The sequence below is a fragment of the Hipposideros armiger genome, unplaced genomic scaffold (genome assembly GCF_001890085.2).
Source record: "Hipposideros armiger isolate ML-2016 unplaced genomic scaffold, ASM189008v1 scaffold_170, whole genome shotgun sequence".
Classification (NCBI taxonomy): Eukaryota; Metazoa; Chordata; class Mammalia; order Chiroptera; family Hipposideridae; genus Hipposideros; species Hipposideros armiger.
In genome coordinates, this window is record NW_017731520.1 from 1,854,793 (window position 1) to 1,877,857 (window position 23,065).

General features: G+C 44.3%; 1 protein-coding gene across 8 annotated transcripts in view; it reads right to left on the reverse strand.

The window, feature by feature from the left end:
- The window catches only part of TPD52 (tumor protein D52), a 258,416-nt gene that overhangs the window by 36,065 nt on the left and 199,286 nt on the right, over positions 1-23,065 (reverse strand). For 2 of the 8 annotated variants that reach the window (XM_019651948.1, XM_019651947.1), the window contains exon 1: positions 5,757-6,261. The exons of 1 other annotated variant lie outside the window; for it this stretch is intronic. In XM_019651948.1, the coding sequence (XP_019507493.1) occupies positions 5,757-5,895 (139 nt within the window). In that variant the 5' untranslated portion in view covers positions 5,896-6,261. Of the gene's footprint in view, positions 1-5,756; positions 6,263-17,653; positions 17,761-23,065 lie in introns of those variants that run through there. 5 more of the 8 variants (XM_019651951.1, XM_019651950.1, XM_019651954.1 and 2 more) reach the window with 4 other exon arrangements.

A 23,065-nucleotide genomic window follows, 5' to 3' on the forward strand; every position in this document is an offset into this window, starting at 1 on the left:
ATGAATAACCCCTCTGATATCAAAAAAGGTTAGCAACATCGTTGCAACAAGTTCGCGAACTCAATTGTCAGACCTGAATAAATCTAAAAGAATGTTAATGGGCATAAAATTAAAATTCTAAGTGAAAATAAAGCATTTTCTTTTAGTGTAACTTGAAGCCATTTTTCCCCCTTAATAATAAAACATAAAATAATGGTACATCTTAAAATCTGTGACATCTTAGATGTGATGAGATACGATACTTCAGACTCCAGGGAACCTGTCAGTAAATTTTAGGAAAATGAAGTTCTCAGGTTTCTGGCTTCGGTGGAAATGTGTGTGATGAGCCAGTCATGTGGGGAACAACGAGGAAGAAGGGGGGAAAGAGTTCAGTCTTGACCGTGTCTCTATGGCCGCCCCATGAAGTCCCGATGTCATACGCTTATCTTTTCATCTCAGTACTCAAGGTCCTTGGAACAGAACAAATTTTAACAAATGTTTTATTTGAACTGATTTATTGGATTTATTGAAACGAAATAAATTTACGTTCCCATGCATAGCCACCTGCTTGCCACATACTCCCAAAAATGTCAAGCAGGGAAAACATGCAAAGCCCTGAGTTCCAATTCTGCATCTTTCACCCAGTACAGTTCCTGGCGCACAGGCTCTCAGTGACACTCTCTGAATAAATGAATTCCATGAAGGTACACAGTTGAGGTAGAGGAAAGAAAAGAACAGTCTCCCTTCATTATCTCCCTTATAGCTTGAGCTTTTTATTTTATATGCTTCATTCTCACTTCACTGCTTTCACCTATGAAGGTTTTTCTTAAAATACATAAAATGTCACTTTTCTAAAGAAATACAACTTCTGTCTCACAATCCATCCAAAGATGATTGCATTTGGCAGCCACCTACTTCACATTACAGAGAAAGCGTGTATACCATGGTGGCACAGGTAGGGCACAAATGATATTACAGAAGGAAGAATATAATGTCAGCTGCCCCCAAGAAAATTCAGTTAGAAGGGAAGACTCCATAATTTGTTAGAGTTATAATCAAGCCCGAGAAGCTTCTCTGGAAAATAAAACTGCATCCACTTCTCTGACAGTCTTTAAAGAGGCAACAGTGGTTTTAAGACCAGAGTGGGAATAAAAAACTTCAGTCTCAAAGGCTTGTTTTATTTAAATACCAACAAGTGGAAATAGGCACCTCACTTTTTAAACCTAGAGACACACACACAAAAAGATACAACATACAGTTCAAAATACCTTTAGTGGTAGTATCTAAAAAGATCACAGGATAAAGATATTTTCCCCTTTATAAGTCTGTGTTCAGGGTTCCCCCTCTCCAGGCCTGTGCTTTGGTTCCACATGTAACTAAATCCCAGGAGAGGCAGGAGTGATATATGGAGGTCCCCACACCAATGTGGTTCCCCTTAAGAGATCCTAAAAACTAAGGACCCACTTAAGACAGGGCTTCTCAACCACAGCATGATGGACATTTTAAGCCAGGTAATTCCTTGTGCTGGGGTTTTCCCATGCCATGTGGCATCTACCCACTCATGCCAGTAGCAGTCCCTCCCCACATCCAGTGTGACAACCGAACACATCTCCACATCAGCTCCTGAAATGGCCAAATGCCCAAAGCGGGGCCAAACTGCCCAGGTTGAAAACATAAACCTAAGGCAAAGGGGCATCAAATACCTCCTGTTCCACACTGATTATCTCCAGAAGGAAAGACATTCAGTAACGCAGAAGCCATGAACACTTTCTCGTGTTTGAGGCTGTCCTTTCCCATATTTGCCTACGGTGAGAACAATAAACCTCTAGGAGAGGAAAAAAACGAGTCAAGTAATTGTAGTCGAGGCAGCAAGGAACAAGAAAGCTGAGGAAACTCGACCCACTCCATTTGGGGGAGACCCAGGAACCCAGGAGATTAACTGGGCAGTGTCAGGGGTGGGGGTAGGGAGTGTGGGGGTGTGGGAAGGGAACGGGCAGCACCGAGGCATAAAGAAAAAGAGCTTGTGACCCAGATCGCCCGCCAGGAATGCCAGAGGCCCAACACTGAAAGCTGGGCCCCGAATAGCGGTCAACTTCCTATCCAAGAAAAAGGGCCACCCTCCCAAAGCTTCACCTCCCACAAAGTGTGCAGGAGGAAAACAAGATGGCAAAGGTAGAACGCATTCGTCATTTCAAATGCTTGACTTGTCTCTTCCAGATATACCTAAATGGACCCTTCAATCTTTTTCATCTTAAAAAAAAAAAAAAAAAAACAAGAGGGAAAATCTTTCATCAATTACCTCAGAGCCATCAGTCCCCACAACTCCAATCAAGTGTAAAACTAGTAACTGGGGCACCCCACAAAAGAGAAACAAAAGATCAGTCATGGAGCGATTGGGGGTTCCCAAAAAAGGAAGTCACTTCCATCCTTAAATTTCCTCTCTAGGAATAAGAAGAATCTGCATTTCTTTAATTCTGCCCTGATTTTTATTTAGTCAGCCATAGATATGCTTGCTACTTAAGACCTTTACAATCATGAAAAACTTTCAAGAAGTGATTACCACTTCCCTAAAAAAAGTGAGAATGACAGAGAGTAGAAATCAAAAAAGGTACTAAACAGAATGAGAAGAAGGGCTCAGCTAAGGAATGTCAGTTTCTTTTCTTCCCCCCAGTGGTTTTAGAGTTTCAATATGACAGCATAAAACTAAAATGTCAGATTTTTAAATGGCTCCTCTATCCTGACATCATTAGAAATAACCCAAGGGTTTTTATAAACCAGGGCTGCATCCTTCTATGCACCAGAAAATGCTTAAAGAGGAGGAGTGATTCTACATAAATAGCATTTGGAAAAATATCCTTGCAGGTGGTCACAGAACAGAAGAGAAGACGCCACAAAGGACCCCAGGTACCATCCTTTTAAACACCTGGGCTGACCGGCAGCTGCAGACATGGAATGGCAAGTTCAGGTCCACGCAGGACAGAGTCAACAAACTACCTCTGCAGTAAAACCCTTGACGAAAGGATAGGTTATGCCTTGAATGACTAAGCTGGTCTATACTATCCATTACCAGCAAGGCTGAAATAGTGGGATGCAAAAACAAAACAAAACAAACAAAAAACCAACCACAGGCTTGAGAACTGAGAGGTGAGCACAAGTCCTGACTTAGGCTGCCTGAGCTTTGTGATGTGGGGTCTGCACAGCATGTGTCTTGCCTCAGCGTTCACATCTGTAAAATGGACTGGAGTGTGAACTAGTTAGTCCTTGTCTGCTTCATTCCATCCATCCATCCATCCATCCATCCATCCATCCATCCATCCATCCAACAAAGCCACAGATGTCAAGCACGGTTCCAGGTACCGGGGAAAAGCAGTGAATGAAAAGGGAGACATCCCTAACGGAGCTTATATTCCAGGCTCTGAAACTTCCTAGAAATCGGTGTTTTCCAGACTGTGGGCTGTGAAACCTGTTTAGCAGTACCAAATGAGCCTTTTAGAGAGAGCAAATGGAACAGTGTGCCATGTCAGACAGAGTACCTCGCACACCGGAAGGATCAATTCTGCTCCAGTGGTTGATATTTGTATTGATGAGGGCTGTGGGCCCAGAAGTCTAAGGCATTTCGGAAGGTGGGCTGGTTCCACCGAAAGAGTTGAAGAGCCCCCGACAAAGACCTCTTTCTTTCTGTTTCGGCCACTGGCCCTCATCCTAGATCCTTCACTCAGATAGCTTCTTAGGGGCATTCTGCCCATAGATTAAACATTATTTTCTCATTGGCACCATGATGGCATTTTGGATAAATATCGAAGAATACGTGCTTGGGATCCGTGTTCCCAACCTTTCTGAGTAGGATTCCTTTTACCTTCCTTCCTTCTCTTTTGCACGCTGCTTGTCAGCTGATGAAGAAAAGGCGCAGCGGCCGAAAGCTACAGGAGCTTTGAAATTGGTGAATAGCGTCATCGGTCCTGAGAACTCCAACAGCAGAAACACAGACAGAAAAACACAAGGAAGACATCGTATTCCTTCCATCTCGGCCCCGCATTTGATGTTCCAATAGGCTGGCAGGCTTGTTGTGCCCTGAGGGGACCTGGACCTGAGACTGGGGGTTACTGTTCTAGGTGCCCCACTTTCATGAGACTCACCATGTTCTTACTAGATGACTGGCTATGGTGGTTTCTGTTTGCTTGACTGGTTATGGTGGTTTCTGTTTGTTCCCCCGCCTTTTTTTTTTTTTTCAATTAAATCAAACTAGTAGTTTGGTTTTTGTTATTCACTTGCTTTTTGATAATTCTGTTTTTAATCCCATGCGCCCAGACTCCTACGGACTGCCATTAGGAATTGGGAAGGTAATGTCTGGAAATCTGCCTACAGACACACCCGACTGCTTTTGTTTTATCAGAAAGCAACCAAAGGCGGCAATTATTGTAACTGCAAATGCAGAAGGGAGTGAGACAGAGATACAAGGAGAGGGCGATAGCTAAAACAAGCCGTGTCAATCCTCCTGAAATTAACCCTTGCATGCCGATCGCCAAGCTCTACCTGAATTCAGGTAACTGTGTGCCCGGCCTCCACGGCCCCTTGTCACTTGGGCTTCACTCTGTCATGGAACTCTAACTTCCCTACTGTGTGCGCTGCTCTTAAAGCATTTCCTACACACAGGGTTTAGAAGTCAGGACAGATGCCACCATCCTCTTAGGGCCCAGGTAGAGGGCAGGATCCACTTTGGGACAGAGGTCCGAGGGGGCCGGAGGGGGTAAAGGAGAGGGCTTCCTGGCACGCTGACTCCCCCAGCAGACACCCAGCAGCTGCCTACCAGCCCCCAACTTCTAGAGACCAGCTCTGGCCTGCTATTTTCAATGCTCTCCCTTCCTGGAAATTCAAACTGCACCCCAAAGGTGACTCCGATGGCCACCAACCACCAGAGGACTTGTTTGTAGCATACACCTAGGTTTCATGCTGTATCCTTCACCATTTTTTTTTCTAACTTATCCACTTTTTAAGCTTACAAAGAGCAAAATGTGACCTCGTCTTCATTGATAAGGAAAAAATTAACTTCCAGGGAAATCTGCTTAATTCTCTGGCAAATCAGAGGTCATTTAACCATCTCTGAGCGTTCGCTGTGAAATGAGGGAACTGGCCTGGGTGATGGCTGACAGCTCTGTGCTGTCTCATGCTCCCATCGCAGACCTTCCCGAAGGGAACGCCTGACCTTAAAACACTCTCGGACCAGCACGGATGAAGGAATGACCAAAGGTACCGCCACTTGGAGTTTCTCCACTTAAACAAAAATCTCTTGCCTGGGTATTTCCGTATATTGCAAAATCCAAGACAACCTCCACAAAGACAACCTTGAATGTCACCACTGGTACAGATGCTTAAGCCTCATCTTCACAAAGACAAAATCGGGGTGGGGGGGGTCTTCATAAATTACACAGGTGACTGAAAAACAAGAGCCTTAAGATGCCCCCTTTCTTTGTTATTTATCAGCTCAATGAATTCAAAGTGATCAGAACTCGAATGCTCATATAAATACAACTGCCTTTAAAATCTAAAATCCAATTACACATGCATACATACATTATGTGTATACACACACACACTAAATATTTAACGAGCCATCTCTCTCTCTCTCTCTGCTTGAAACCTGTCACAGCGTCATTAACCAGTTTCCACACAGCAACAGTCTGGTCCGTCTTTACACAAATAATTTCAAAGCCAGGCAAACCCCAAGGGATGCCCAGGTTTCATCACAGCAAACTCGGCTTCAGAAAGTGCATAGTTACCAAATTTCTGAAGAGTGGGGGATCCGGGTGGGGATGAATTTCCACTGGGGGACAAGTAGAGGTAGTTTTTGTTCACGCCCTCATCAAAGTCAAACGGGGACTGGTAGTCCTCATAGAGTTCCATCTCTCTGGAGTCCATTCCAGAGGGACGCAGGGTGCATGGTGTGGCAGTCACGTGGCGCTCTTCAGCTGAGGGCCCCTCAGGCCACGGTGCCCTCCATCCCTGCCCCGTGCACCCTCGCTGAAAGAATCCACCTGGGGTGGTGAGACCCGGCCTCCCGGTGCTGCCTTCTCGGGGCCTTCACACCCTCAGGACAGCAGCTGGTTTCATAAGTGACTTCTCCTGAGGACCCAGGAAGGCTCTGCTCGCCACCTGCTCCTTCGTTTCGGTCAACAAGGAAGAACCTGGCTGGGAGTGGCGCTTTCCTGGGTCAACAAAGGAGGGCCGGGGCCTGCGAGGCCGCCCAGAGGTACAACCCGTGCAAACACACGCCAGGCGCTGGCAGAATGACAGGAAACGACCATCTATTTTTTTTTTTAAACCAGTCAGCTGACCAAAATTACACTAGGGTGGACCTAATCCTCTAGGGCAAGGAAGGATTAGCGGTCAGTAATCTCCCGCCAATGCCATCTGGGTGCTACGTTTTTTTTCACCTGGATTACAACAGGGTTCTGAAAGCCAAGCTGCCTGGGTTTGCCATCAGCTTTCTAAGTATCAGTTGGTATAGAATGAAGGCTCTATTTCCACTGTTACTCTATCTAAAGTAATGTCTGACTTAGTGTAGCAAAAATTCCGTCTGACCTTCCTCCTTCCCTCCGTCCCTCCCCTTCCCTTTCATCCCCTCCCCTCCACTCCCTCCCGCTTGACGGGCAAAGTCTGTCACTGCAGGACAATAAGAAAAAATAAGCCGTTCCACCTTTTCAGCTCTAGCTGATAAAAAGGGAACGCGATATACTCTCCCTGGATTGGAAGCAAAAAGAAAGCCTGAAATATTTTAAGCGTTAAAACAAATCTGCATGTCTAGTGTATAAAATATAAGTGTACCGAGACAGCTTACAGTCATCTCAACTTATGATGCATTTTTCTATTTTTTTCTGTTAGTCTCATGTTGCATTCTATTTTTGGCAAGTCTTTATCTTAAGGGTTTACAAAGTTTATTTTTAACAACAACAAAAAAAATCAATCTGTATTTTTCTCCTAAAAGATGCCAAAATTTGGGCAACTCTAAATGCTGTTCACTCTCTATTTAGAAACAGAATAAATGGTTTCCTTTCTATTATTATTCAAAAGAATGAATTGTCTGGTTTCTGGACACCCATGGGATCTCTTCCTGAGGTGGGACAGGCACCATAGTCGCATCCTTGGGGCAGAGTGTGGTTGGTGGGGTCTCTGTATGCTCAGTACTCTCTGCGTCCATCGGTCACTAACTCACTGGTGGTAAAAGCATTTCTCCACACCCAGTCTTCCTCCTGGGGCCACAAGCGTTAGAAGGTGTCATGAATTGAATGTTTGTGTCCCTCAAAATATATGTTATCCATACCCCTCAATGTGATGGTATTTGGAGGTGGGGCCTCTGGGAGGTGATGCGCTTCAGAGGAGGCCAGGAAGGTGGGGCTCCCCTGAGGTCCTTATAAAAAGAGGAAGTGAGGCAGCTGAAGCTTTCTCTCCACCATGGGAAGACACAGCAAGATGACAGCCATCTGCCAGCCAGGAAAAGGGTTCTCACCAGGAACCAAATCAACGAGCACCCTGATCTTGAAATGCCCATCCCCCAGAACTGCGAGAAATAAATGCCTGCTGTTAGAAGCCACCTGGTGCATGGTGACTTATTACAGCAGCCGGAACTAAGACAGAAGACATCAGTACTAACACGCATTCAATGCCAAGTCTTTTCCTGCCTGAAACGCAGCCCTTTTTTCTGCTTGCTAAAGTCATTCATCTTCCCAGACTCAGGCAGAAATGCCACCTCCTCTGAAACCCTCTCTCCTCCCAGCGCTGGCTTCCAGCAGCAGCACATAGAATGTGACGTGGGCGCTACGTCCTCCCCCGCAAGTAGACACCAGTTCTCCAAGTTTTGGCTTTGATCAGTGTAGAAAGAAGAAAGCAAACAATAGCTCAGCTATGACATGCCTTATATATAAATACGAGGGTTTAGAATTCAAAGTGATGCTGGAGTTTTTATTCTACCTGCTTAGGTACACTCTTAGGACTGTGCTACAGCACCCTGCCTCTCTGAACCAGCTGTAGTTCTGCATTCAGACCCTCGTCAAGAATTCAGAAATGCAAGGAAAGTGAGAATGGAAGACCTGAGGTGGGCACGGAATGGGATATGTTAATGGGATGGCAAAAATTCAGTTGACTTAAGAGTCAGGTGCCAAAGAAAAAACAGCTGTAAGATATAAAAAGTGGAAATGCAGCTTGGGGACAGACCATTAAAGACCTTAAGTGATAAACTTTTACACTTAATACATAATGTGCCCAAAAGCCTCAGAAGGTGTTTGAGCCAGGGAGAGACAGGATAAGAAGTTTTATAACGATGACTCTGGAAACGGTGTCCAGGATGCACTGTAGGTAGAAAGGGGACTCAGAGAGAGTCTACTGCTACTGTCCAGGCAAGAGGGAGAGAGGCCTCTATGTCTGAGCCAGCTCTTTCTATTTATTGCAGTAGGCTACGGGCCCCAAGGAGGACAAACCAGGTAAGATTTGGTCCTGCTCTGCTGGACATTGCCACACGGGTCTTCCAAAAGGACTTCAAAATCGACATGCACAAGGCTGAATTGGCCAGTTTTGTTCATGATGCTCCTATGTCCAAGTTCGCCATCCTGAGTCACCTCGGCCTGACCTCAGGCGAATGGTTTCCAAGTATCCCTGCTCTGTAAGGAGGCGCCACCAACAGTTGCTCATCCACCTTGCATGGCATGCCTTATCGTCCTTCCTTCTTTCTGTTTGTCAAGGTCCACACCCTCGTTCAGACCCACCTGGAGTGTTCTGGTGGAGACCTGCCCAGCGACAGGGTGGCAGACGCCTGCTGTTTGTCTACCCAGCACCCTCTTTTCCTTGACAAACCCCCCTTCACCTGCCCCACGGGTGAGAGTCGACCACAGTTTCCACCAAGCCTGGCTCCAGGCGCGGGTTTGTTCTTCACATCCAGTCCATGCAGACACCCCATTCCCCTGTTCACAGGGACTGGCCTACGAGTAGACATCTGATGCAAACAGCGCCACAAACAGGCCGTCCCTGATGTTCACTCGGTGAGTCAGAAGAGAAAATGACTTTCCCTGTAATCTGAGCTGAGTTGGAGGGTCCAGGGGGCTCTTTCTCTCCCCAGGCCAACAGGCAAGAGAACCAGTGCTGACACGGGGAAGGCATGAAATGGAGACAAGTAACAGATGGAGGGCCCATGCCTGAGCCCCTCCATCCAGCTACCCTGGGCTTCCCAGTTATTAAACAACTTTCCATTCTGCTTCACTTACGGTTGGTGTTGCATTCTATCATTTCAGTGGGAAAAGTCCTATAATACCTACTTTCCAATCATTTCCCATTATTAACCCACCCCCGTATTTCAGCCATACTTGATTTTCCTGTCTCTCCGAACACATCCTAAACTTGGCCTAGACAATTTTATCAAACTAGAGTTTCTTTTCCCTATATTTTTACCCGTCAAATTCCTACCCACTCATCAAGCTTAACTTAATAAGTCACATATGAATGGTATACATACAAGGGATGTTCATTTTAGTGCTATCTAAAATGGAAAAAACAACAGCACAAATGCCTCCTAAAAAGTGGATTATTTAAATGCCACATAGAACATCCATACAATAGAAAATTGGGCCAACATTGGGCCGGCCAAGTGGCACGTTGGTTAAGAGTTGGCTTGGGATGCCAGCTCTGAGCAGCAGAGCCCCGGTTCGGATCCTACATGAGGGCCAGTGACGCTGTGCCCGCTGCAGCTAAGATGGTGAACAACAGCTCGACCTGGAGCTGGGCTGCCGTGAGTCGCTGGCAATGGCATAGGCTGCAGCCCCTGCTGCAATGGGCTGCCATGAGCTACCGTGAGTGGCTGGCAGCCAGAATAAGCTGCTGTGAGCCGCCGCGAGTGGCCGTCCGCAACGATAATACCAACAAGGACCAGTGAAGCGACGTCCTCCACAACTAGACTGAAGAACAAAAGGACAGCAACTTGTCTGTTCCCCTTCCCCCAATTCCCTAACGCTGTTCCCCTTCCTCGATTACCCAATAAAATCTTAAAAAAAAAAGAAAGAAAGAAAATTAGGCCAACATTAACATAATGAACACATGTATATATTTTAAAAGAAAAGATATTCTTGAGTCAGTAAAAAAAAAGCAGGTTCCAAAACTGTTTGCATTGTATGATCCATAAATGTGTAATAATTGGAGAGAGAGAGAGAGAGAGAGAGAGGCCAACCAGGCAAAATTTTTTAAAAATGGTCAGGAGAAATCGGTCATACAACCCCAGGAAAGTGCTATGCACGGCAGTGCCAGCAGAGGGAGCCCACGGGCAGCTCAGCCATTAACAGTCCAGCCAGCTAAGTGCATGCTACAGAGCAAATAACCCATTAGATGACTCATGCTATTGCAAATGGAAGTGGAGGAAGTGCAAACGACTCTAAAAAAATATTAAGTTTCTACCTGCCTATTAATACATCACTCAAATAGGTCTGGGAAGGCGCTCCCTAGTTTCGAAAGATACTTAGGGGATAGTCTGATGTAAAAGCTATACCACACATACAAAACTGCACTTGGAGGGCCTCAAAGGGCACAAAGACAGACGGTGCGGTTACCCAATAGGAGAGGCAGGCCACTGAGAGGCCAGGGGGATGTTTGGGGTGTTCAGGACAGAGGCTGGGGGTTCATGAGCACCGCCTCCAACCCCCATCCTCCCACCCCATGCCACAACAGCAAACCTTGACTCAAAAGCACACAGAAAAGTGCTTCGTTTTAAATATGGAATTTCATTTTAAAAATAAGCCTCAAAAGCACTGTGAGGTAAGCCCTGTGACTGTCCATTTTTCAGATGGGAAACAAAGCAAAGATAGTTCCCATAAACACCCAGTCCTCCCCTAAAGCTAGCAGTGAAGGCACTGGAATCGGAAACCAGGTGGTCTGCTTCCAAGGCGTGTGTCCTTTCTAGAAGAGGAGAAAGTGGACTGTAGTTAACCAGGCCAGGAGCCAGGACATCACATGCAAATCACCTGAGGATCTTATTACAATGCAGTGGGCATCGCTGACAAGCTCCAGGTGACAACAGGGTGCTGGTGGGGACCACACTCGAGCAACCAGGTGATGGAGGCCCTGGACTGGCAGGCCAGGGAGTGCAAATGTGATTTTTACAACAATAAAACAACAATACTTGTTAGCATTTATTTCATCCTCACAGTAGCATGTGGGTAGTGATGTGATCTCCAATTTCCAGATGAATAAACGTAAGACACTGAGCAATGAAGGCCAGAGCCCTAAAGTCTCATAGCAGTCATCATCCTTACTCTGAACCTAAGTCTCCTTATTAGTAGTGCGGGGGACATGCACAGAGCTGTGCTTTAGAAAGAGTCTTCCCGCCTTTGTATGAAGACGGATTACAGAGGGGAGACTGGAAATCAAACTATCAGCAGCACCAAGGACTGAATTGTGCCCCCTCCCGAAATGCATACGTTGAAGTCCTAATCCCAGTGTGACTGTATTTTGGATATAAGGCCTTTAAGGAGATAATTCAGGTGAAAGGAGGTTATAGGGTAAGACCCTAATCCAATAGGACTGGTGTCCCTATAAGAAGAGGACGAGACCCCAGGGATGCACACACACACAAAAACAGCAAGAAGAAGGTGGCTGTCTGCAAGCCCAGGAGAGAGGCTTCACCAAGCCTGCTGGCACCTGGATCTTGGACTTCCAGCCTCCAGAGCTCTGAGAGAATAAACTTCTGTTGTTTAAGCCGCCACCAGTCTGTGGCATTCTGTTACGGCCGCCTGAGTGGACTCATACCAAGAGTGTGCTCCAGGGAACAGCAGTGGGACTAGAAAAGCAAAGACATATTGTGAGACACCACAGAGGGATCACCAGCAGACCTCGAAGCCCACCTGGGGTGTGTGGGGCAGGGGGAAGACCACGATAAGTGAGGTCCCCCAGCAGGAGCTGTGTAAGACGGGCCAGTGTTAATAAGATGGTGGCAAAAGACTGCGATGGAAGGAGGGAGAAGGGAGGCTTTAGATGACCAGGGAATGGATTCAGTCTGGGCAGGTTTGGTTTATAATGCTCAGGAGATATCTGAATGTCAGTGGTCTGCCAGCAGTTAGGAGTTCAACTCTGGGGCTCCGAGAAAGGTGACGGCCAAGGATGTCAACATGGGAAATAAAGACTGTTAAGGAAAAGCCCAAAGAGAAGAGAGATCCTGTGAAAGAAAGGAAAGGAGGGAGGGAGAGAGGGAGGGAAGAAAGAGAAGGGGCGTGGGGTGGAGGGGGGAGAATGAGAGAGAGTGGAAGGAAGGAAGGAAGGAAGGAAGGAAGGAAGGAAGGAAGGAAGGAAGGAAGGAAGGAAGGAAGGAAGAAAAAAAGGTAGTGAATGCCTACAAGGAGAAAGCAGGTCACAGGGCCTGAAAAGGGGCAGGAAATGCCCTTTGGTGATGATGACAATGACGATGACGACAATGACAGTATGACTCATCCCTAAGGAGCCCTCACTATGTGCCAGACATTCTTCTGTGCACTTCACACTGATCCTATGGGGTAGGTTTTTGTCTACCCCCACTTTACAGAAGAGAAAACTCAGGCACACGGACACTAAGCAACTTGTCCCAGGTTCATAGCTACCAAGTGGTGACGCCGCTAGGTTTTGAACGTGGGCAGTCTGGCTCAAGGGCTCTTAAAAAGAAAAAAAAAAAAAAAAAAAGAAGAAACCCCCGAATGACCAACATCACAGGAATAATGGGAGGAGAGAGAGTGGACACCACCAAAAGCTACAGAAACTTGAAAACAAGTCTCGGTGGAGTGTTTTTTCTGCCCTCTCAAAATAACTGGAATTGAGTCCGGGTCCAGTAGACAGGCCAGGGGGCCTTCTGTTCCTTTAAATGTTTTTTTTGAAATGTTAAAGATCAAGAATTCTAATGAGAAGAAGCTTCATTCCTTTCCTTAACCTATCTTCAAACATACTTCCCAGTTGACCTTTAACTGGGAAAGCCAGACCCTGTTGAGAAACCTCAAAAATGCTTGACTTGTCTGTCACACGCCAGATACTGGATTCTAAAACGTTCATGGTCTCACTGTTTCAGAAAGGCCCCGCCTCTCTTATGCCTTCGGGCCGTGGTCCTGCCACTACTGTTCTCTCACTGGGGGTTTCATTAGCACACCAGAAAAGAATACAGAGCTAGCTCAGTATTCATTATGTACCCAGATAATTTACGACAACATACAAATTTTTCGTTTTATAAATAGAGTTGAAGTTATACAGTCCCTCCTGGTGGTTTCCATGACTACAGGCTCAGAGAAAAGTTCTCCAACCAGTGCGTCTCAGACTTTAATATGTTCCCAGAGCATCTGGGGACCGTGCTGAACCATCGGCCTTTTGGGCGGGCTCCAGGCGATTGCGGATGCTCGTGTTAGACAATAGAGGCTAAACCTGCCTTAGGAAGAAAGCTTGGGCAAACTCTAAATACTTGGCACTCTCTGTGGCCGTAGCACTTTCTAAGTAGGCATTTCCTTTTGAAAATAAGAGCCAGATTTTGCAGAGAAACAGCATGGGGTTTTTTTTGTGTGTTTTTTGTTTTTGTTTTTTTTCAGTGTGTGTTTCTGTTTTCCTGCTATCCTAACAGTCCCCAAAGCATGCAGGTTGAGGACAGGGGACAAAACTACCTATGTGACGACAAGGGCGTACACCGTGTATGGCCTTTTCAGTGGGGGAATTTCTTAGAGTCTGGAATTACAACAACATAAACAGAGTTGAAACAATGGCTCAGGAAGACGGGAATGAAAGCAGGCCATTCCGTCCAAGAGTCTCAACAATGCATTTAAGAGCACAGTGGTCTCGATGGTGAAATTATTGGACGATGAAAGGGCTTTCGACCAGGCTAAGTGTTTCCAGTGTGCTGACGGAGTATAAACAGAGCTCTGCAGAGGTGCATAAACACGCCCCGCTGTCAGAACCTACGTAAAAGGAATAAACGAACGGGCGGACCAGATTTTAATTTGGAAAAACATCCACACTGCTTACACAGCTATTCTTAGCAACGAGAGGTTCCTATGAAACACTTTTCCTTAAGGGAATGGGAGTTACTCACGAACAGTAGGCACTTATTTAAAATTAATATTTGGCCATGAACTTCCATCATCAGCGAGCTGAGGCTAAACAAACATGCTCAAAAGACTCTACCACCAAGTCAGACATTTAGGCAGCTGAGCTTGCTTTTGAACTGTAATAAATTAATTAGGTACATCCATTGGGTTGACAATTAAAAAAATACACAGCATGAATACTGCCCATTTTATCTCAAATTTTATTAAGAAACAGAGTTTCGTACCCAAATGTATAGCATTTCTATCTGCACCTGCTACTCTGGTTAAGAATTGCCATTTGCAATAACAAATTTCACATATTTTCCCTTTTAAAGATAAATTTCACATATTTCCTTTTTTAAGGTAGAATACCCATGCTACAAGTCAACTCAAGAGAGCCCACCATCTTGAAACCAAATCAATGAGTGGAAGGCTTAAACAGCCTCTCTTCCGACCTGAGACTGAGGACCTGAAACTTTCAAATATCTGACTATAATACAACCTGTATTTATTATTATTAAGGCTCCTTACTGACTTCTCTCAGTTTTAGAAAACATCATGACCAAACAGGTTTTTATCCAAACAGCATATAGTGTTATTCATTCCAGTAAGCTCTCTTCGTGGTAAAAGGACAAGATAATTCGAGATGCAATGGGACGGGAACATGGCGTGGGACAATCCCCTCCTGAAATGTGTCTAGAGCTATCAAATTATGCAATCACTGTCAAGTTGTCCCTGAAAGGTCAAGATCAAGAAAACTGGGTGCATGATTTAATAATTTTACTTAATATGGCTAACACTACTAACCACTGAACAAATTTCCTCTTATTCCTATGCACACAGCTAGACTGCATTTCCCAGCCTCCCTCACAGTTAGATGTGGCCATGTGACTAGGCTCTAGTCAAATGAAAATTATATATATCATGAGGGAGGTATAAAGATTGTTGATAACCACAGAGATTTGGGGGTCTTTACTACAGAAGAATTTAGAGGAAGCTGACTGATATATTCCACCCAACAGAGCTTCAGATGGATTTTTTTAAATTATTCTTTTAAAATGATCATATCCCTAGATGAAAAAGTTCTGGAAACAGATAGTGGTGATGGTGGCACAGTGATGTAAATGTAACTAATGTCACTGAATTGTACGCTTCAAAATAGTTAAAATTGCAAATTTTGTGTTCAATAGATGTTTACCACCGTAAAAAAGAAGATCATGTAATTATGAGAGTTGAGATAGTCATTCACATTTTAAAGTCAATTACTTGCAATTAAATTTAAATGAAATTTTCCTTTAAATTACCAGACAGACTAAAATAAGAAGTTCGAAATGGAGCAACAATGGAGGGATGGGGGCATGCCAACCATGATTACGGACTAGCTGCTCTTAAACATTTTAAATCCTCTTTCCTGAGGCCACAGTCAAGACCTTTGTGTCCTGATCGGTTCAGAAAATGCTTCCAGTGAGGAACAGGAAGCTCCTGGCAGAGGCAGCTGGGTCAGGTTGTCACAGGCTGCCATTGTCCGAATGGTCAGTGGGGAGACTAGAGCAGATCACCAGGCCAATAACCTATTTCAGATCCTGCAATCATGTGCTCCTAAGTATTCACCCCAATAAGCTAAAAACGTACGTCCACATAAAAACCTGCATACAGATGTTTACAGCAGCTTTATTCCCAACTGCCCAAGCTGGAAGCAACCAAGATGTCCGTCAGTAGGTGGGTGGAGAAACTGTGTTATCTCAAGACAATGAAATATGATTCAGCAATTTAAAAAATGAGTTATTAAGCCAGGAAAAGACATGGCGGAACCTTAAGTGCACATTGCTTAGTGAAAGCATCTCTACGGTATGGTTCCAATGGTATCACACTGGAAAAGCCAAAATGAGGGGGGCAGTGAAAAGATCAGGGGTTGTCAGTGGTTCAGGGGGGAGGGGGGGAATAAGTGGGCTGAGCACAGAGAGTTTTTAAAGAAGCTCCTCTGTACGATTCTGTTACAGTGGACAGAGGACGTTATGCATTTGTCAAAACCCGCTGAATTATACAATACAAAGAGAGAACCCTAATGTAAACGATGGGCTTTAGTCAATGATAATATGTATCAATATTGGTTAATCAATAATAACATATGTACCATACAAGTGCAAGATGTTAATACAGGAAACTGGGGTGGGGGAGTGAGTGGGAACTCTCAATACCATGTGCCCAACTCTGTAAACCTACCACTGCTCTAAAAAATAACCTAATAAAAAACAAAACAGATATTTCACTTACTCTGCCATTCTGCGTGGGGGAAAAAACACCCAGGGCCCTGTCACTCACCTGCTGGGATCATTAACAGGCTTCCCAACTATCTGAAAGACTACCCCAGAGAGTGCCTTTCTGTGGAGTTTCTAGGGCAGGTCTGAGTTCATGGCAAAGGGAATGATGACTTAAGTGTCAAGTTCCATTATTAATGCAAAGTAGACAATCACCTGGACAGCTCTGATTAAACTCTTCCTGTGCGTTTAAGAAAAAAAAAATATTATAGTGGTTTGAATGTCTGCTTCCTAGCTAAAGACGCTGTGAATTTATGGAAGAGTGTTATCATCTTCAAAGAACGTGCCACCGCAGGTGAGGGTGGCTCACATCTGGCTAGGGGTCTAACATCTTTCTAACACTCAACAGACACAGACATCTATTCAATTCAGAAGTAGGGCACCAAGGTCAAGGCCTACACTTGACCCTTACAAGTCTTTTTTTTTCTTGGCAAAATTCAGTGCAAACAACTGAGCAAGATGGCAAACCCGTCCCTGCCCAATGATACAGTTACTCGCGGTGACTCTCGGTGTTTCCATGGATTTCTATGAAGGCCGACATGGCCCCAGCATCTCCATCGAACAATGTTCTAAACATTTCACCGGCACGTTGATCAAAGCAGAGAACAATTCCAAATTTAGATCCCACCATAAGAGGATCTGATTTAGAAAGAGCATCCTCTGGTTCCATCTGGCCTCCCAATTTTGAGAACTGGAAATCAAAAGGCAAAAACGGGGCAGCTGGGTGGTTCAGTTGGTTAGAGTGTGAGCTCTTAATAACAAGGTTGCCGGTTCGACTCCCACATGGGATGGTGGGCTGTGTCCCGTTCCCCCCACACACACCCTCAACCCCCACAACTAAATTAAAAACGGCAACTGGACTTGGAGCTGAACTGCGCCCTCCACAACTAAGATTTAAGGCCAGCAACTTGACTTGGAGCTGATGGGTCCTGGGAAAAACACACTGTTCCCCAATAAAGTTAAAACAAAAACAAAAAAACAAGAACAGCACAGCAGACTGACCCAGGCACAAGCTCTCAAAGGCTAGGAACCAAGATGGTCCTCAGCTTAATAAGAAGATGATCATTTTAAGCCAAATGATCTGGGCCCTGATGAGTTTTCTCTGCCACATGTTTTGTTTTTTTGTTTGTTTGTTTTTTAACTTTTAAACGAAAACAGAAACAACCACTCAAACTGAGTTCTCTATAGCATTTGCTCTCGGCTTAAGCACAAGCAGAGGGATGCCTTCAGCATTTCCATCTCAAACCAAGAGTTTTTACCACAAAAGCCAGAATCTCTCTCGCTGGAAAACTCTACCTGAATCAACACATCCCGGCTGCTGGACCAGGCCGTTCATCGCGTGGAGTCTCCGAAACGAGGAAGAGTCAGCTCCGTTTCGTCCCCCAGCCAGCTCGGGTTTACTGAGTGCTGGAACTGAGTATCACAGTGACAGACTCTCTCAGGCTGTGCTCTTAACCAGTATCCTGCTCCACCTCCCAGATGGTCTAGGGCGGGGCCCAGGCCTCCATATTTTTAACTCACATCCCAAGTATTCTGAAAGGGGTGCTCCACGGATACACTGGACTCCAGGGAGGAAAGAATAACAGTAGAAGTCGTATCTCTCCGTGTCTGAAAAAGCTTGTCAGCCTAGTTAACTGCTAGACTTCTTTGCTAAGGTACAAAAATATACAACCACGTGGAAAAGAAATTCCGCTTCCAAATGGAAGCATCAAACCAAGTCACACAAGTGCTCTTTGTGCCTCCACACTCACCACGTTCAATGCCACAGAACCTAGCTTCCCAGGCTGATTTCCCTACGTCATCTGCCCCGGGCTCACTGCCCCTACCTTGCCCACTTATTTACAATCACAACTGTACTCTTCTAAACCATCCCCACACATAACCTGTCCCCATTGTCCTACTCTCTTTACTTTTCAATAACATATATTACCTAACATACTATAGTATATAATATACTTATTACACGTTTGATTAGTGACTGTCTTCTCACTGGTACATAAGTTATACAGGGACAGGGATTTTTTTTTTGCGGGGCGGGGGTTATTTTGTGCACTGATCGATCCCAAAGTGCCTAGAACAGTGCCTGACGTGAATAAATATTTGTTGAATGAATGTTACTGCCCAGCGCTAACCCTTTCATAGCTCCGCACTGGTTACCGAATCAAGTCCAAGCATCCCCGAGGGTTTCCGGACACTCACTGACCTTTCTCACCCTTAACCCCCGTGAATCAGACTCAGAAATCAGGGAGTCACTATTTCTTCTGCTTCCTGCCTTCTTACCCCTGTGCCTTGGTTTGCATATCCCCTCTTCTGGGACTACCTTACCCGATACTACAACACCTCCATCTCTGGGCATCATACCTGTTTCAGAGATGCTGTTCTCTAAAGCCTCTGAAATGAGGTTCTTTGTCAAGTACTTCTCTGAATTCAGAGGCTTATCTTCTGCCCAACGCCCGGCTTCCCGTGTTATGCTGAATAGTGTCTGCGTTCTATCTCCTCCGCTGCGGGGAGCTAACAGAGGGCGCCGATGGCACCTGGGATTTGGGGTATATCGTTTCCTACAGGAGGGGGCCCAGTGCCCACTTGGGAACTCAGGCCAAGCGAGGTGCCTGTCACTTATGCACCCTTTGGTTTTTCACAATGCCTGCCACGTGCACCTTTTCAAGCGTTTTAGCCCTTTTAAGCACAGAGGTTGACTTAGCTTCTCTCACATGACCCCACATTTGGCATTTTACCATGATGAGGCCAAAACCAAAAAAATACCACAAGGAAACTACAGGCCAATATTTCTAATGAATAAAGTCACAAAAATCCTCAACAAAATACTAGTAACCTGCATCCAGCAACATACAAAAGATAGTACATAACATGAAGAAGTGGGAATACAAGGTTAGTTTAACAACCCAAAGCAATCAATGGTACATCACACCAAAAGTATAAAGGACTAAAAACATGTGATCAAAGCAGTAGAAACAAGAGATGCAGAAAAGACATTTGATAAGATTCATCACCACTTTATGATAAAAATACTGAACAAACTAGGGAACATTAGGGAACTTCCTAAACCTGATATCGGGCATCTACGGAACCCGTTAAGTAAGTTAGCATCTAACTTGATGGTGAAAGATAGAATGGTTCCCCCCAAAGATCAGAGACAAGACATGATGTGTGCTCTCACCACTTCTATTCAACATTGTAACATGGTACTGGAAGTTCTAATCAGGACACGTAGGCAAGAAAATGAAATAAAAGGCATCCAATTGTAAATGAAGCAAAACAATCTCTATTTGCAGATGTAATGATGCCATATATAGAACAACTAAGGAATTGACTGTAAAACTATTAAAACTCACAAATGAGCTCAATAAGTTTACAGGATACATGGTCAGGATACATGTATATTTACAAAAATATTCACATATCTATACAACTGCAATGAATAAATTGAAAAATGAAATTAAGAAAAAAGTTCCCTTTACAACAGCAACAAACAAATTAACAAGAGTGAAAAATGTATATTCTGAAAACTACAAAATATTGTTGAAAGAAATTAAATACAGTCTAAATAAGTATGAAGACATCCCACGGTCATGGATCAAAAGATTTAATATTGTTAAAATGGCACTAGTCCCCAGATCAATACACAGGTTTAATGTAATCCCAATCAAAACTCCAGCTGACGTCTTTACATAAATTTACAAGCTGATCCTAAAATTCATATGGAAATTCAAGGGACACATTAAGAGCAAAACCAATTTTGAAAAAGAAGAATAAGTTAGAGGGTTCATATTTTTCCAATTTCAAAACTCACTACCAAGTTGCAGTAATCAAGATAGTGTAATCAAGATAGTGTAGTATAACATGACAACTGGTTGGTTTAAGACTCCAAGCCCCTTGAGAATTATTCTCTATAGAAAGAAGGGGTCATTCTGAAGCTTCTACCGTAACTTCGATGATGAATATCATTCAAGACTTTCCAAGTTCCTTTCCTTTGATTCCATGATTACCACACGTCTACTTACTACTCCCAATTCTTGGATGCCGGATTTTCAACCTGAAAATTTGGATCCCTGAAAAGGTTTATCTTCTATTCCAACATAAACCAGCATTCTACTGTGTGCTTCCTAATGTGCATAGTTTGAATTGGGTTCCTGAAGTCTGAGCATACGTGAGTCAAAGTATAAATCTGAGCTTCTCACATTGGAAATATGGGAACCAGACATTCCTTCTCATTGAAAACAATTACAAGCATCTCTTGGTTTTCACTCCCTGCCATTACCCGGTCCCTAAAATAAAAAAAATGTAAAACAAAACAAAACAAAAAAGACAGTGTAGTACAGACATAAGGATAGTGTACTCATATTAGTCTGCTAAGGCCATGTGATATAATAAGAGAGAGATATTTGGTCTGTGATGTCAGTTGTTGACACAAAGCTCCTAAAACCCTTGGAATTTCCTGAATAATAGGGGTGATAGAAGCATCTTATGCAGAGCTCCAAAATTCCTTGGAATTTCCTATGTAATAGGATCGTCATTTGTTCTAAGGGGTCAGTTCTTGGATAGCTTAAGGATGGAGGCTGACCAGCAGCCAGACCAAGCCATGAGTAGAAAGTTGGAACTTTCAGCCCCGCCCCTGACACCCCAGGGAGGGCAGAGGGACTGGAGATGGAGTCAGCAATCAATCACGCCTACACGATGAAGCCTCCATCAAAACCCATCCACCACGGCGTGTGAGGAGCTTCCAGGTCGGTGGACGCACAGAGGTGCTGGGAGGGTGGTGTGGCCTCCAGCGAGAGCCCGGAAGCTCCGCACCCCTTCCCCACACCGCCCACCATGTGCCTCTCTACCTGACTGTTCACCTGTATCCTTTATTACATGCTTTCTAATAAACCGGTAAACGTAGGTAAGTGCCTCCCTGTGCTCTCTGAGCTGTTCTAGCAAATTATGAGACCTGAGGAGGGCGAAGGGGGAAACCTGGATTTACAACCCGTTGATCAGAAAACCCAAACTTGCCACTGGTGGCTGCAGGGGTAGTGGGGGCAGTGGAGGGCAGTCTTGTGGGGTTGGGCCTCTAACCTGTGGGGTATCCAGTGACTCCGGGTAGCAGGGGTCATAGCTAAATTGTTGGATACCCAACTGGTGTCTGGAGAGTTGGAGAATTGCTATGAATAGAGAAAAAAAAATGTGTTTTGGTTTGTTTGTTTTTTTCTTTTAGGCTGCCATAACAAAATACCACAGATAGCATGGCTTAAACAAGAGAAATTTATTTTCTCACAGTTCTGGAGAAGTCCAAAATCAAGGTGCATGCACTCAAGCTTGATTTCTTTTTTTTTTTTAATTTATTTTTTTTATTGTTAGTTTCAGGTGTACAGAACAATACAATAGTTACCCTTTTTTCACACTCACCAGGTAACAACCCCCCTCCCCCCATCTATTGCCCTCCCACCCCCGATATCATGCTTATCTATTACAATTCCATTGAATCCGTTCCCGCTCTCTACTCCANCCGATATCATGCTTATCTATTACAATTCCATTGAATCCGTTCCCGCTCTCTACTCCATGTCCCGAGACTATATGTATATATGTAATTATAGTTGACATACAGTATTATTCAACATCAGTTTCAGAAATACAATGAGGTGGTCAGGCCTCTACATCGACTATGAAGTGGACTCCCCAAAAGGACATATGGCCTCAGGGATAGAAAAAGACAGTCCGAGGAATATAATCTATAATGTTGTAAGTATTTCTTAGGGGGCCAGATGGACCCATGTCCTTTTGAGGCCTGATTTCTGATATAGCCTGTCTTGGCTTGCAGATAGCTACCTTCTAGCTGTGCCCCTCACATGGCGTTTCCTCTGTGCGTGTAGGAAAGAGGGAGCCAGTGCTGGTGTTTCTGCTTATAAAAACACCAGTCCGATCAGATTAGGGCCCGTCCCCTCCCTCCCATGACCTCATTTAACCTTAATTATCTCCGTAAGGCCCTATCTCGAAATATAGTCACACTGGGGCTTAGGGCTTCAACAGATGAATTTTGAGGAGATATAGTCAGTCATTAGTATTTAGACATCCAGATCAATGGAATAGAATTGAGAGTCCATAAATGAATACTCAACAGTTTAAAGTCAACTGATTTTTGATAAAGTGCCAAGACAATTCAGTGGGGGGAAAAATAATCTTTCATCAAATGGTACTGGGGCAACCAGATGTCTACATGCAAAGGAATGAAGATGGATGCTTGCCTCAAACCACACACTTAGAATTAAGGACCCGGTGTAAGGGCGTAAACCATAAAACTCTTACAAGGAAACATAGACCTAAATCTACATGGCCTTGGATTAGGTAATGGTTTCTTAGATATGACACCCAAAGCAAAAGCTACAAAAAAAAATTATAAATTGGATATTGTCAAAATTAAAAACTTTCACGCTTCAAGAACACCATCCACAAATTGAAAAGACCACCTACAGAATGGGAAGAAATACTTTTAAACCATGTGTCTGATAGAGGATTTATATCTATAATATATAAAGAACTCTTACAATTCAATAATGAGAAGACAGCCCAATTTAAAAATGGAAAAGGATCTGAATAAACAGTTCTCCAAAGAAGATATACAAATGGCCAGTAAGTACATAAAAAGATGGTGAACATCATTGGCCATCAGAGAAATGCAAGTCAAAACCACAATGAGAAACCACTTCA